General features: G+C 37.7%; 1 protein-coding gene across 3 annotated transcripts in view; it reads right to left on the minus strand.

Moving 5' to 3' along the window:
- Positions 1-255: 255 nt before the first annotated feature.
- PAX3 (paired box 3) overlaps positions 256-17,111 on the minus strand; it is a 99,449-nt gene continuing 82,593 nt past the window's right edge. For 2 of the 3 annotated variants that reach the window (XM_003818670.6, XM_063595289.1), the window contains exons 8-9: positions 2,334-2,580; positions 256-1,830 (exon numbers count right to left, since the gene is read on the minus strand). In XM_003818670.6, the coding sequence (XP_003818718.1) occupies positions 1,796-1,830; positions 2,334-2,580 (282 nt within the window). In that variant the 3' untranslated portion in view covers positions 256-1,795. The remainder of the gene's footprint in view (positions 1,831-2,333; positions 2,581-17,111) is intronic. The other variant, XM_008972032.3, reaches the window with a different exon arrangement.

Here is a 17,111-nt window from a genome sequence, read left to right on the forward strand (position 1 = left end):
GATGAAGGAAGCTAAACTGAAGGGTTTTTCTAGATGCTACACTGATAAAAACATAAACTTCAATCCTTAAAAGTGTGTTCAACCAAGCTTCTTCAAGAGAATACAACTGTGGGTTGTGTGACCTTATTTGTCGACAGAATACTCTCATAGAAAGGGTCCACCAGAAGTGAAGTTCATGTACATTGGGCTCCCCATTGCCAAGTTTTCGTTTATACTACATTCACCAGTTCCCCCAAAAAAGCAGTAGTGGGCAAGTTTTCATAACTGTTTATTCATTATAAATAGTAAATATTTACTGCACTTTTTACATGAAAGACATTTTTACAACACATTGTTGTTGGTTGAGGCTGCAACACAAAGATAGTACTTCTCTTGTTCCATCACCCTCTAAGACCAATGCATGAACTAAATTCGGTACTATGTCTAGTCTCACTAACTCGCTACGTCATAGTTCTTAACTCTAAAAGGAATGTATTTGTGCCTACCTCATTCGTGGTTCCAAGAATAGAAAGAAATAAATAACACTGCCTTCCACCTTCTTGTTCCTCTCAACATCTCAAAAAGCAAATTTATTGACATTCTAAAATGTCACCACACAAACGTATGTAAACCTCAGTTCCTATAATCTTTTAATATTGGATATCATTGTATAATTTAAAAGTACATGAGAGCCATGTGAACATTTCTGTTCTTGCCCTGCCTTTCATAGAAAAGAGAAGAATGTAAACGTAATCAGTTTAAAAGCATAATTATCTGATCTGGTCTCTAATCAAAGGAGCAACCCGGGTGTTGGTTGTCCAGCAAATGGCAAACATCACTGCACTCTATCACTATGAATTATGGGCTGTGAAAATAAAAGCACCTGCAAAAATATACTTCTGATTTTGTTTATATCGCCTTGGGCATTGCCAAAGCATCCATGAGGTACACAGTATTGCACACTGATAAGCAGATATGTGAATGCATGTCACTTTCTCTCCACTGTGCCCTTCCTCCAACCCAGATGGGCTACCAGATAAATGTGAACTGGAAAAACATCACACACCTCTCCCCACACAGGAAAGGGAAACAAGTCCTTCTTCCTGGTAGCCCATATCCTGTTAGCAAGACATGTCCGGGCCATTTATTGACAACTAGATTACAAATGAGGATACAGTAACAAATAATTTATTTAGGAGGTCCTTTACAGCTAGTCTAACTTCCTAAAAATGGTTGCATTTATCTTTATTTCAATTTCCAGTGTGTAAGAGTCAAGGATTCCTCCATTCTTGCTTCATGAAGTGAGCAGTTTTAAAGTTGTAGAAGTATCAGCATCGAACATCGACATGTTCTACTTTAGGGTATTCTATTATATTTTAGAACAGTCTGCTTGCCCAAACCAGTCTGGGTAAATCTCAATACACACACACACACACACACACACACACACACACACACACGCACGCATGCACGCACACAAGCAAATGGAATGTTCTAGCTCCTCGATGATCAGCACTAAAGAATTGGGATGTTTTGATATGTAACCATGTGAAACTATTGCCTTAAAATGTTGCATTTGTCTTTTATTGCTCCAGGTCTTCCTCTTCTCCACTGCTTTTGTCGAACGTGTTCAAAAGGATTTGAAACCAACTATTGGAGGAAGAAAATCAATCACTCTCCTTTGTCTCCTATTGGGACCACCGCCCCACCCCCCCCAACAAAAGGGTAATTTTTTTTGTTTTCAGAGCAGATTCTTCATATCTAGGCTGTGAAGACCAGAAACAGGGCCAGTTTTAGCTCCAAGTGGACAGTTCACTTATGCGATATCTGGCTTGAGATAATGAAAGGCACCTGTAAGGAAACACACGCAGCTTTTTAGGTCATGCTGGGACAATTCACAGTCAGGGGCAAGATCAGCTACAGGCTGACAATGTCATATTTAATACCGTGCTATCAAAGGCTTGAGACTAATATTTTTATTCCTGAGACAAGTTTGACACAACTTTGTGTCCCTGGGATTATCCCCCATATGATCCTGGAGCTGACCTCATTAAGAACATGTGTTTCTAATGTCAGGGATTATTTCATTTTGGCCAACCCTTGTGTTTTACCTAGTGGCAATCAGGTTTCACGTCTCAACAATTAATAACCGCAAGATGTTGTTGACATCAGTTAAGAAAATAATTACACAAGGAAGCCCCTGCTGGAACAGTCAGCTGGCTTTGCAAAAAAAAAAAAAAAAATTGATACCGATATGTGTGGCTTAATCTTGCCTCTAATTCACCTTTCTTAAGGAAGAGTTGAGTTTATCTCCCTTCCAGGAGAAATTGCCCCCTAAAAAGTCCAAGGCTTACTTTGTCCATACTGCCCATATTGGTAGCCTGTGACAGGGTCCATACTGTAGCCTGTGGTGCTATAGGTTGGTGGACAGTAGGACTGAGACGTTGGCAGACTGTCCAAGCTCTTCATATGGTCTAGTCTCTGACTGCAGCTGGCCGACACCGTGGTGGTAGGTTCCAGACCCCCGGTGAGAGGGGAGAGCGCGTAATCAGTCTGGGGCTGATGAGGTACCCCACCGTGGTTGGTCAGGAGTCCCATTACCTAAAAAAACAGCCAGATTGGGAAGAGGTTAAAATGCAGAGAGATCCAGATTGCAGCCTACAGCTGAAAGAATAACTTGACAGTCCAGTTTTTATTTCTTTGGAAATCTGTTAAAGAGCTGTCCAGGAGACTATGACCCCAATTCTAAGTGGCAGAGATATTACATCATGCCCGACGATAACATCTGACTGCAGTTTCAGAAGAAGGAAATGGGGAGGGAGAAGAGGGGAGAAGAGGGGGAAGAGGAAAAGAAGGAAGGATAAGAGGAAAGAGAGAGATTACACCACGTCCCTAGTGATAAAATCAGACTGGAATTTCAAAGAAGGGGAAAAAAAGGTTGAAAAGAGGGAGAAATTGTATCTGTTCATATAGAAAAATGTCTATTCATACATTATATCTGGAAGTTTCACATGTGATTTTTAAACAGTCATTTGCTTATATTTTTAAAAGATAAATGAATCCAAATCAAGTTATTTTTCATGTACTTTGAGATCTCTGTGCCTTTTTTTTTTTTAAATAGTGTTCCCTCTCAAGAAAGCCCCTTTCCTTATCTTGGCCATCCTTTGGTAATTAGAAATATTTACTTATTTCCTGATGGTCTCTGGTACTTTACTTACCCCTCCCACTGTATATTCATTAGTTCAGTCACCTGCTTTGACTGGTGAGAGCTTTGAGAGGAGCAATCTATTCATCTTTATATCCCAGCACCTAAAGCAGTGAGTGCTTGATACATATTAAGTGCCGAATGAATGAAATGTAAATGATTCTCCAAGTAAAAGCCTCCATTACCTATTATTTTATTTCTTCTCTAAACCACCATTTCATATATATATATATATATGAAGTGTTAAAAGGAAAGGCAAGCCTGAAATGCAAACATGGTCTTAAAAAGTTCAGTTTGTAAATAACCTGGAGAGTAAGACAACTTGGAAAAAAGAAAAATATCCTGTGACAGAATAACTTTCAGATCAACATGGTGAAGTGTTTCACCAACTCAAGATCCCTGACCCTTACAGCACCTTGTGGTGAAAGTAAGTGGATAATTAATTTTGCAGCTGGAAAACTGCCACACGAGAGAGGAAGCGATTTTTCTAAACTGTGTACCCTTCTGTGGCAGGGTTCAAAAGCAATTGCAAAAGAAATCTAACGCCAGGTCAAGAGCCCCCCCGAAGACACATCTACTTACAAAGTATTTAAATGCAGTATCCAACAATTCCACAACATTTCCATAACAGTCCTGTCTTATTTTAGGAAGTGTGAAGCCTATAGAGATTAAAGTGTGCAAATAAGAGAAAGAGGAGAGGGCAGAAATGACAACCAAGCCCTGACTATAAGCCCTCATGCTAACTGCAAAATAACTCTCATAATTCAGGCAATAGAACCCCGGATCTAGGAGTTCCAGTAAGGCAGGAATCTGAGAGGCAGGTCAGGCGGGGGGCGGGTCTAGTTTTGCTTCCCAGAAAGCATCTCAACTCAGATTCCAAAAACAAGGATCCCATAATTCCCTTTGGGAAGGGTTTGTGTAATCCTTATGATTAAGTAAAATCTTCTTGAACTAAAGCTCTGAGCTGATCCATCTTCAGCTGGCCCCAAAAGACAGAGAAAAAGAGATCCACCTTCTGTGGATTATCAATTATCCTCTCTTCCTCCATTTTAACAGAAAATTTGAACGGATGTCCCTGCCTTCCCCAGAAATCCTGTTTTTCATTTTGTTGTCTCTCTTTCATTTGAGTTATTGTCTATGCACACATATGGGAAGGTGGGCCCGTGTGGGCAAAGCAACACAGCAATGCCCACATTTTGAAAGACATCCCAGGAATCTAAAATTTTTTGAGATATGTGGTAAAACATCCTTTTTTACAATTTTTAAAAATTAGTTATATTTAAAAAAAAAACACACAAAACACCATTTGTGGCAGAGCCTAGTTTTGTTTTATTGGGGATTTGGAGAAAGTGAAAGTCACAAAATAAGCATCAATAGGATTGACAATTCCAGGAAGATGGAAAATCACTAGAATGTGGGTTCTTTTAGGGCCCTACCCAGTATTGTTTATAGCAATTTCTTCATTTCACTACTTAAAAAAACTTGAACATAACTAAGAATGCATTTAAATTAGTTCCTGGATATGTTTTCCATCTACATGGGTTCTTTTTGCTTTTATTTCAGCTTATATAGATGATTTCTATATAAGTGTATACTTGGAAAATTCATGAACTTCAATTGATACACTAGTTTATTATTTATGAAATTTCAGCCCAAATTAGACATTTCTTTTAGAAGAAAAGAGTCTTTAAGTTAGAGGTTGTTTGGTGCCAAACACACTCCTTTCAAATCAGGAGTACATTTTCGTGTGCGATCCTGATGGGTGAGATTGGACATGAACATAAAAACACTTAAAAATGTGATTTTTTTAATAAAAGGAAGTAATCGCACAGGGCAAATATTTTACCATGAATAAGTTGTGTTAAGCAAAATTCAAAAACTTAGAAAAAGCAATTTTGTAACTATATCAGTCCAGAGAGGAAAGATATCCAGTGGCACTAAATAAAAGGAAAATAAACTCTAAATTAATATTGTCCTTCATGAAGATACTTACTTGAAATTCAGTCAATGGTATGTCACTTTAAGGGAGAAATGGAGTGCTCTATGTACAGTTATAATTGATGAGCTCAGAGCAGAATTTTATTCAAAACATGCACACTTTCCCATGAGCTATATGTACATTTTTGTGATAAACTTTTTAAAAAATCCCCTGCCACACATTTTTTGTTTGCATAACTTTGAAGGCAGCAATAACTAATTATAGGGGATGGGGGAACCCAAGAAGGTCCTAGAAGAGAAGAAACATGTCCTTCCTATAAGCAAAAATCAGCTTATGATGTTGTTCATGAAGCAACTTTTGGCAGTCGCTGCGTTAGAAAATTCTTTAGGAAAGGATTTAACTCTTAAGACCTTGAAGTATATCTATTGAAGGGTGGAGAAGATACCCTGTTTGCAGAGCCGTATTAGGGCAATAGAAAGATAGTTCCTCAAAGGTTCCAGGGCTGAGTAGCTTTAAGACTTCCCAAAACATGATCAAATAGGAAGGACACCTGCAGGGTCTTCCTGTGTGTCACTATTATCACACACAGAAAGCTAGTGAGGGCATCTCCTTTAGCCACAGCGCTCAGCACAGCAGCCCAATACTTGGAGGGGCTGATGTGAGAGCATAGAGGGGACCAGAGACCAGTTATCTTTTGTTCCTCTGACTTCCCTGATAGAACCCCCAAGACAGACATTCACAAGTTCTTATTTCCACTGTGATGGTCACATATTATAATCATAATCTCAAGAATCTTAAAAGGATGGGGAATACAGCACTAACATGTTCCTACATTTGGCCTGAAACTGCGATTAATAAATAATTATAATGTGATTTATTTCAATATTTCACACTGAGAAAACTTGAGAAATATACACCATTTTAAAAACCTACTGTTTTACAGTTTTTAAAAATGAGTGTTGGTGGGGGGAGTGAGGACATCAATAGAAAATGCATTACTCTCCCCTCACATAATTTAAAACCTCAAATCTCTGTAGAAGGGTTCCATTACACTTTCATGTATGTTTCTTTAAAAGCTATTTTGCGTTTCATATGGTTCAAGGGAAGCTATGGAAATTTCTTTCTGTGAACAAAGAAGTTGGTAAATGAACTTCTTAGAACTTATCCAATATGGTTATGGAATGTCTTCCAGTCACATTTTCTTTTTAAGAATAATGTCAGAATTTCTTTTATGCACGCTTTTCTACACATTCCTTCAAATTTGTAATTCAAAGCCTAAAATCAAATCTTCATTTGTTGTAAAGTGGATTTTTTTGCCCTCCCCTTAAACCATTAGTAAGATATTTCTACTACAGGGCTGGCATTTTGTACCAATTTCTTTTTTTTAATTTGGGGTATGAGAGAAGCTTGATTGCCTAGTTTTGACAGACAATTTCAAAGAAAAAGAAACAAATTCAAGGCTACCCAGTTCTGTCTCCTGAACACTGATCACACTCATTAAATGCCAGGTAAATCCAGGAGATGCAATGACCAGAAAGAGTTTTTCTTTAATAAAGATCTCTTCTCTGTCTCATTAGAAAAGGAAGCAAGGAGAACTCTTTCTTTTTACTTTTACTTGTGAACCATCTAAAAAAAAAAAAAATCTGTTGAGCAGATTTCTAAATTGTTACCTCCGAAATGTGTTCCACATACTGTTTCTAAATTGTTCTTTGAACAGCCTTTAAAAACAAATTCAAAGCTTCCGAATTTATGTCCACGTTTCTTCTAGCAGCTCCTCCATCTTTTGCATTATTAGAGAGACATTTTCTGAAGATCTCTTTAAACTCATTCTCAAGTTTCAGAATTCCAAATAGGTTGTTTATATCTTGATTGGAAGATTATATGGTTCAGGAAAAACTAAGTCTTACAATTGCTTCATGCCATATTTCTCTTGAATTAATTTTCCTATTGCAAGATTAAATAAAAAAGATAAAAACTACGGGCCAAATTAAGATTTACCTTTAAAATGATATGTCTGGAAAATATTTGTCTTGGCACAAGCATTATGGTTTTCCCATCAGTTGAAAGTGCCTGAAGCTTATCAGAAATCTAAAATGATTCAGTAAATTATGGTGCACATCCAGGCGCTTCTTTTTTCTTTAGTAGGAATTCTTGGTTCACGTCTTTATTTTCTTTCTTGTTGTTAAGTAGTCAGATGTTCTGATTTAACATTTAACATACACATTTAGTTTGTTCTTTTTAAAAAAGAAATGTGAATTACAGCTTTGTATGACATAAAGAGTTTTTTTATTCTTCCATCCTTTCCTCCAAAAATCTACTGACTATATTTTTTTATTTAGATATAATTTATTTTCGGAACCAATCAAAAATGTTCAAATGTTTATCCAAATGTTTTTTGCCAATATGGGTGTTACTGGAGTCATCTAATGGTTAAATTTCAGTAACTGTATCTTTGAGGTTAAAAACCTAAATTTAAGGAGCAGAGACTTTCCTGAAAATGTCCTCAGATTCAAATGCCTTAGGAATTATCCTGCAGTTGATTAGCATCTAAATAATTAGATTTTGGGTCCTGTCTGTTTGAAAGCTGTAAGAGGGAAGTTGCCTGAAGGCAGAAGTTTCTCTTAAGGTATGTGTGGTGACCTTCTCACCCATCCTGAGAGTTAGGGAAAGGCCAAGACTGACCTTTACCTAACCAGATAGAAAACCTGTGCATGTTTTATTTTAATCCTTAGCCTACATTTTACAAGTAGCTGTGCTTAATGCATGATGAAAAAGTATGAGTGCCAGACAAGTGTGCTTCATATGCAGCATACATTTCCATGTTTTCATTGTAAAGAGTACAGTAAGTATCGTCTCAGTTAAACTCTAAGGGATTATGTATGTTTCATCTCCAGCCCTGTGACCAATCACAGAAATAGCTTATTTTTATCAACTATTTTGAATACCTATTGCTCAATAGAGCTAAGTGTTAAGTTTAATAGCAATATTCTTTAGGGACTGATGACTAAAATATAAATCTAGACAGAGAATTAGCGCAGAAATGAGTTGCATAACCATAGATACTTGTTCTTAACTAGGCAGATGTTCTTCTAATTTAACATTTAATATGCACATTTAGTTGTTTTTTTAAAAAACCATTGTGAATTATGATTTTGTATGATATAAGTGGTTTTTCAGGCTTCTAGCCTTCCCTCTAAAGTGTGTGTATATGTATATGTATATATATACATATATATGTGTGTATATATATATATATATAACTTCTAGTTTACTTCTAGCCAGTGATGAATAACCATATCACGTCCATCTATTATCAGTAAAGCCCATTAAGAAAAAGTTCATTCCACCTAAATGAAAAAGCATGCCAGTTAATACCACTGGTATTTGACTATGTTAGACCCACCATGGGCATAATAAAATTCTCATATGTTTTAATTCATTTACGCATGCCTGCATTTAATATGCTTTGTGACCATGTCTACAATTAATATGATTTATGGGAAAAGAACATGTGCAATATTGGGGGACTATAGCAAATATTTTTTTTCTATGAATGAAAAATATAACAAAACGGCTCAGGAAAATTGTTGGCCCTTAGCATATTAAGAGGGACTGACAGAGCCCTGAGTAAACTTGGGGGAGTTAATGATATCCTCTTATCTGACCCTGACACATTTGCAGCATGTAATTTACAGAAGCTCTGTCCAGGGAATCTTGACAAATGCTCCTGAGGATGTCAGGGCAATGTTCCATTCTAATGTAAAACAGATGTGGGTCAGATACCCTCATTCATCACTTAACACACAGAGCCTCAAACTCTTTCTGGGAGGAATGACATTACCTGCTGTTAACTCTTCTCATTTCAGGAAATTTCTCACAACCACTGTAGCCCTCTAAAGCGCGTGTGCTCAAACCTATCACTGTTTCAAAATCCAGTCTGAGAACATGACTGTGGAAAATCAAACGTGTATCTTGGTTTCATTTCATGACTACTCTAGGATACTTTTGCTAAATATTACTTGACCCTTTGAGACTTGGGATTCTAAATATAGAAAGAGAAAAGCTCTATGTTTGGGCATCTCACAATACTTCAGTGATATGGCATTCAAAATTTTCTCTCTAATTGCCTGTAAACCAAACTTCCATGTAAGGAAATGCAAGGCTGATTCACCCTAATAACCATTCATAAATGCAAATCTTAGTGACCTTTAACTTCACAGTCCCATTTGAGACTCACAAATCACTTATAATAAACTAGAAATACTGCCTTTTAGTGAAAAGAGCTTCAACTCTGCCTCTCCCAAGCAGAGGAATGTTGGTCTATATATACTATATTCCCATTTCCCTAAAAGTTTTCCCTCTACCTACCACTCTAACAACATGTAGGGAAGACATTCTGATCTGCTAAAGGAAGAAAATGGTTGTCCAGCTCAACAAGGAAATTTCTTCTTTCTTTCACACTATGTATGATGTAAGCAAATATTTCTGTGGCTGCCTAAAGTCAATAGCATAAGATTGCATCTATGAAATGTCTGAAGACTACAGAAAAGACGCTTCCTTGCCCTTTTCTTGTGAAGGAAGGTACATCCTTAAGATAAAGAAAAGAACCAACTGAAAAGACCTGGTGATACTGATTTACCTGTGATACTGATGAGTAAATGTCAGGAAAGGTATTTCTGGTAATCATGGGGAAATGGAGAACAGGCTTGCAAAAGTCTAAGAATGAACATACTCTTTAGAAAACACTTGCTGGTCTGTTTCATAGGCTCTGTGGTAAGGCAGAATAAGCATTCATTTAAAATTCATGGAATTTGGCCAGATGCGGTGGCTCATGCCTGTAATCTCAGCACTTTGGGAGGCTGAGGCCAGAGAATGGCTTGAGCCCAGGAGTTCAAGACTAACCTAGTCAATACAGCAAAACTCCGTCTCTACAAAAAAAAAAAAAAAAAAAAAAAAAAAATTAGCTGGGCATGGTGGCATGCACCTTTAGCCCCAGCTACTGGGGGGCTAAGGTAAGAGAATCACCTGAGCCCAGGAAGTCAAGGCTGCAATGAGCCATGATTGCACCGCTGTACTCCAGCCTGGGTGGCAGAGTGACTCTCTGTCTCAAAAAAAAATTAAATTTAATCAAATTAATGGAATTTCTACCAACTCTACAAATGTGAGACAACATCTGAGAACACAGTCTCCCAAAAGCTAGAAACTACTACACCATTAAGCTAAAATCATATGTACCTTAATTCTCTCCCATACCTAACTCCAGGGACACTGAACCAATAAAGATGCCGTGTTCTCTTTTCCACCTGATGACTTGTGCTTATGGTCATAATTTGGGCAGTGGTTATGTCTCCTACTGCACAGGCAACTTGATGTAGGCTGGCAACATACAGAACCTACTTTGATCTTCAGAAACTAATTCTGTTCCTGCAGATCCTAGCAAAATAAAATCTTTGTAATCTAGTGATTTTGAAAAATGCTCCTCAATTGATAAACTCAAAATCACTTAGATTGTCCCTTATGTTCCAAAACTTTTTGATGGTACATGATGTTTTAGCTACCCTTATCCTTGGCTGGTGAGAGAGAAGCACCACTGCATATCAGATTCCCCTGCCTTTGAGGCGAGTATCTTGCTTCTAATTTACCCAGTATCTATTGTTATAGAAGATGGACTGTATATTTTCAAAAATACATTCATTCATGTCAATATTATATTTCAATAAGTCAAAACTAGAATACAAAAAGAAAAACAACAGGATGACCCTCTCCCCTCCCTGCTCCTAGCCCCATGGAATAAAGGGTTGACTTTAGTTTTCATTATAGTGGGTTCTCATGCTATTGTAACCTGAATTTCTCAAATAAATTGATCTTAGTACATTATATTTCTGGAGACTATCTTATCCAGCCACCTTAGAGTTACTGCATTCTAAATGGACATCAATATGAATCCTTAGATCTTTGAAATGTCTAAGTAGAATACTTGAAAATACTCCAATTTACCAACATACCGCCTTTCCTTTGATGTCACTCAGTTTCCGTGTTTGCTTTATTTTTCATGGACAAGCAAAAGTATATTTTTGTCAGAGATTCACATAATTTTTTTTTCTGAGACAGAATCTCACTCTGTCACCTAGGCTGAGTGCAATGGTGCAATCACGGCTCACTGCAACCTCACCCTCCTGGGCTTAAGCTGTCCTCTCACCTCAGCCTCCTGAGTAGTTGGGAGTACAGGTGCAGGCCACCATTCCCAGCTAATTTTTGTATCTTTTGTAGAGACCAGGTCTCACTATGTTGCCTAGGTTGGTCTCAAACTCCTAGACACAAGCGATCCCACCTCAGCCTGCCAAAGTCCTGAGATTATAGGTGTGAGCCACCACACTTGGCCATACATGATATTTTTAAGACAACAATAATGAAACCCTGTTGCAATAGCATTAGTACTTTATCAAAAATCACTTAATGTTCCTCAGCCTAAGTCTACAAGACAATTTTTTTAGTATCATCTAAGTTGAACAAGAAGGTACAGAAGAAGCTGAGATAGTTTAAACAGTTTATGTGAAAATGCACAGCTAGTAAGTGGCTAAGTTTGAACTCTATTGGTGCTGTCTTTAGATTAATGAGTTATACCCACACTGCAATCGGTTCATTAGATAGGAATTCTTTCTTTTCCTTTACCCCCTTATCTGCCTCATCCTAAATATTATTAGGTAGTTTATAGCCTCTTCTTTAAAATTAGTCTCCCCCTACTCTAAGTTCTTACACAAAGGGCTGACAGTGTGTTGAGACAGAAGACACCATCAGACATTAATTAGAAAAAAAAAATTCACCTGTGGAAAAAATCAAGAAGCCATTTTAGAAACAAATGGATCAAGAGTTAGGTCTCCACGTGGGTTTTCCATTATTAGGTACATCCCAGGAAATGTTCCTTAAAACTTGATAGTTTGGTATTCAACAAAAGGGCTCCATAATCAGATTAGAATACACTGAATTAAACAAAATTAAACATGTTTTCATACCGCAAGACTTGTCAGGGCCTTTAGTAGGCTAATGTGCACTCGTACACTGAAAGGTAAAGGGATATAATTTCTGACTTTTACCAAATTTTACCTTCAGAATACTTTTCTCTCACACCACTGTTCTACAGAGCCTGCTTTGGGGAACAAGTCTTTATCATGAGGCTTGGTTTGGTTTCAGGGTATTCAAATAGCATCATTCCTCTAGAAGCTTATAATCAAAGGCAGTGGGGGTGTGGATACACTATAATAGAATAGAGTCTGGTATGTGTTTCAACAAGGTATAAATATAATAATGTGGCATCAATAGAGGCTAAAAAAGAAATTTTGCCTGGAAGAGTCATGGAAGGGTTGACATTGAGCTAGAAGCATAGAGTGACACAAATAGAGGATCATCTCTACAGCAGGTATTTTGAAATCTCAGGACAGATGCAATAGTTTAACTAGATTTTTTTAACGCAATCTGCCCAGAATGAGACATCAGTATTTTTGTGAGAAAAAAGAAGAGTTACTTCTTTAAGTAATGCTTGCTTCTTTCATTAGTTCGGTGCTAAAGGTTACCCGAACAGTCATCTCACAGCTAAGAAATATTCCCTTCAATGTAGACACGCTACCCCGTTATTCTGCAAAATGCACTGTCCCCAAATGTCTCCCAATTTGCCATCTGTTCCATTGATCAGCAGAGGTGCAATCGCTAATCTCAGAAACTCTAGTTTACTGAATTCGAGCTAAATGTCAAGAGCAATTTTTAAATATTATACTATACATTGAAAAAATACACCTCTGATGAAACCCAGACTGTTTTACAGAGACAGATTCTTTGGAAAAACAAACACACACACACACACACACAAATAGTATACAACTAATGACTAAATCAAGTCTTCTGTGTCTGTAGTACAAAGCACACATTCATCCCCTAATTGAATAAATATGCAAGTATTCAGATTTCTGAAGATATTGCCATTTTGCAAATGCAATAATAAATTAAAAGCTTTACATCGCATTCCACCCACATATAAAAGGTTGATTCAGGCCATTGGCCCCACATAATATCTAGCACGGCTATGTATTGCTGACTACAAAGAAAAACTTTTTATCCTAGTTGCTTAGTTATAGACTAAGCAATAATGCTCATTTTTTTCGACTCAAAAGCTGGAGGAATTGAAATGGGACTAAAAAAGAAAACACGAGGTTGTTGCATTTGATTTGTCCAATGTACAGGAGAACATAGCTGACAGAATTTCTATTTAAATCAACTCGGCAGACACAAAAATAATTAATTCAGCAAGGAAGGTTTTCTTTTGGTTCATTTCAGTGACATGATGTAAGATTCAGTCACTGGGTGCTACATTCTCCCTTTCTTGTTGTCTCTTTCACAATTCGCCAAATTAAACTAACTCAAGAGGCTATGACTGGAGCTGACATAAACCAGGGCTCTCCTCATACTCTTAAGTGTAGCGACCACAGCCTTAGAGAAAAACCAAAAGTACCAGGTCAATTACAGCCTGCTCATTGATTCAACAAATGGATTAACAGCCATGTTTTCATCCATGAGCAGAACATCTCGAAAACCTAATATGGCAGAATGGAAACCTCCAAATGGCCAGTGGTTATTCTGGTGTAGCTGAAATGGGCTCGTTTATGATCATAAACATTCTTGAGCCTTCACAAACATCGAGGCTTCTGAAGCCCTGGCAATCAGCACACAAACTGCTTTAGAAAAGAAACAGAAAGAGGCTCAAGCCTTTGAGAGGCTGCCACTTTTGTAAAAAATATCTCTCTGCCCCCAGCTTTGTTTGACACCCAACAAATTTCTTTAATCAAAATCACTCCTTTCTCTTCTACAGATAAATTCCTGGAAAGTGTAAAGGGAAGAAAGCCCCTCCATTGGGAAATAGGTTGGTGTCAGGCTACTTGCTTGTCTGATTCTTCACAATGATAAAGGTAGGTCAAGGGCAGAGAATTTGCAACCAGTGTGTGAAACGAATGCCTTATCAACAAGACTAGCATCAGGTAGCTTCTGGATGCGTACCCAAAAACGTCCCAAAAAATTAGCTATCTTGAAATAGAAGCTGGCTGTACCACCAGGGTGAACCTTATTGCTTTGACCTATATCAACAGCACAAGAGAAAGGCAAGGAATTACCAAGCCATAGTAGGAAAGATTTTAACGGCAACAAATGAAACAGAGAAGTACCCAATGCAACAATTTTTAATGACTATATCCCATCCACATAACAAGTCCTTACCCCCTGGATGAGCAAACAACCATCATTTTGCCTTGGCAGCTAAAGAATTTGAGATTATTGTTAGCACTGTGGTCCCAAAAATGACAAGTGAAATCAAAAGCAGTCTTGAGTTTTGTGTACACATATTAACACTTAAATGCTTCTTCCTAATAAGTTTCAGGATTAACAAATGTTTGTCAAAAGGAACTGTGCTGAGCAATTGAAATCTAATTTGAAATGGAACCACGATAGTCTAATACATATATGCATGAAACGAAGAAGCTTCCTAATAGGCGTAGCTGACACCAAATATGCAATTTACATACATTACACACTAATAATCTCAATTTTAATATTATTCTTTAAAAGCAACTGGATGGGTGGTAGAGTTAAAGGTTTGCTTTTGTAAAATGTGAATAAGAACAAAAAGTCGATCCTGGCATTTTATGCCATTAACAACAGTCTTATTAGTGTAAAGAGCTATCTGCTCTTTCTGGGTCTATTTCAGAGATGGTATCTCATCAACACAAGTCTGTGATGATTCAGCCGAACTTACTAGATGAATGGTGGATAAACTTGATGAGATCTGCAGACCTCCTCTTTGTTCCTGAGTGGTGCTGAGTGGTGGGCAAACATTCAGGCTTTTGCAAGCCCAGTACACAAATCTTTATGAGAATTTTTTCTTTCCTCAGTAGATTATCCATGAAATAGGACAGGTGTACTGGTTATTCAATTACATCTTACCCAAGACCTGGACAAAATTTGAAACGAGGCCTCACAGCATAGTTCTTACCATGGGGATTTATTAATAACAGTTAAAGGTTCTCTAAAACAAAACTATTTTTTTGTAATTTAAGCCTATTTTCTTATTTTGTCATTGGTTTCACTCATAAACCAGAAACTAAAATCTGCCTATCTGTTCTAAACATAAAATGTGTTCATAATAATCCAGATTTATACCAAATGTATTTGTAAGTATTGCTGAATTGAGAGGAACTCAAAATTTATGGGCTCTGAGGTTGCAAACAGAACTTCCTGTTTTCAGGGAGGAAAATGCTTAAAATGAATGTAGGAAAGGCTCAGAAAGCTTCTTGGATATCAAACAACTTCATAGGGAAAAAAAATGTCAGTGATATAAGAGTAAATGAATCAAAACCATATGGATCAAATTTTCCTTAAAATATACAGTTTGAAAAATTAAGGAGGAAAAGTGCTTGGCAAAAATGTGTTTTAGGTTTTACCAAACCCAAAACATTTGAAGAATCATTTGCAATGGTTGATGAACCCTAAATGCAGCCAAGTTGGCCCATTTTGTATACTACAAAACAATAGAAAAGATTCCTAGAAACAGTGTAACCCACTGATACTGTATTTCACTCAGGAAATCTTTAGAAACTGTTACCAAAGAACTGTGGAGTTTGTAGAAGTCGGGTGGGGGGTGAGGCATGAAATGATAAAAGTTTGTTAATTTAATTGGTCTTGTTTTGGGGGTTTGGCTATGTGTGTCTTGGGGGTGGGGGAACAGTCAGGGTAGTATTTCTTGTAAAGAAAAGTTAATTAGAAGAACGTGGGCCAAATGTTAATTAGCCTCACATCTTGAGCATATGGTAGTATTTCCTCGGTACTCCGTATTCCAAGGCAGCATTCCTTTTTCCTCCTGCATGTGTAGGAAGGTGCTGGTAATGTACTCTCTGGGGATAGAGGGGAAATAAATGGTCTGTATTACCCCATGCACTATATTGTCCTCACATCAACAGAACAGAAACTTTCAGAAGGATGGTACTACAGAAGACAGCCCGTGTTGCAGTGAGTTAAATGCTTTCCTTCCCAGAGCGTATTTTGTCATTCATTATAAGCCCCATCTCCAAAAAGGTTATGCAGTTCAAACAGCTATCCAGAGATGGTAGAAAATTTTGAGGTCATTAGCCTGTCTCCACCCTCTCACGCATCACTGAGAATCTCACCTTAAATTCCCTGACACATGCAGCCTTCGATAGAATGAAAAGCCAAGCCCACCATTTGTGAAGCCATTCAACCATGGCTGCAAGAAAATTCAGCCGAATATCACTGGGGCAGCCCTTGGGAAATTTCTTAGGACATTATGCTTCCTCTGGTGGTGACCAGCCACTAAAATGTGTAATTTGTGTTCGTAGAAGAACTAGTAAGAACTAGACAAGACATACAGTTGGCTCTTAACCCTGCCACTAGCTCACTCCATCAATTAAATGATTGTGTTGCCTTGGCCTCAGTTTTCCAATAAGCAAAATGAAAATATTCCCCAGATATTGTTGCTGATTCCCTCAGAACAAGAAAAACTTGCCAATGATTAAATAATGCACAGACCCTTTCAGCAACTTGAGGAGGAACGACATCAGAGTTTCTAAAGGTTGCTGTTGGTATTCTGAGATTTAGGCTGTCACAAATACAGATCAGTCCATTGCCAAGCTCTGACCATCTGGACAGGTGTGACCTCCCTGAGACACTGCTTCACACCAGCCCCTCATGAAGCTGAGACCTTCTCTGAGGAAAGGACTGAGGGCATCTATGATGCGCCATTTGGCAAATGGCTGTAATTCCCAGCCTTTGCTCAAGGGAAAAGATACATTAGAGACACAAAACAAAAACCAACTATTGTACACATACACAAACACACACACACACACACACACACAAACACACACACAGAGAGAGAGAAATGCTTTGGCTATCCTTATAGTGTCTATTAATTCCTTGATGAGAAACTAGAAA

This window comes from Pan paniscus, chromosome 13 (assembly GCF_029289425.2).
Source record: "Pan paniscus chromosome 13, NHGRI_mPanPan1-v2.0_pri, whole genome shotgun sequence".
Lineage (NCBI taxonomy): Eukaryota > Metazoa > Chordata > Mammalia > Primates > Hominidae > Pan > Pan paniscus.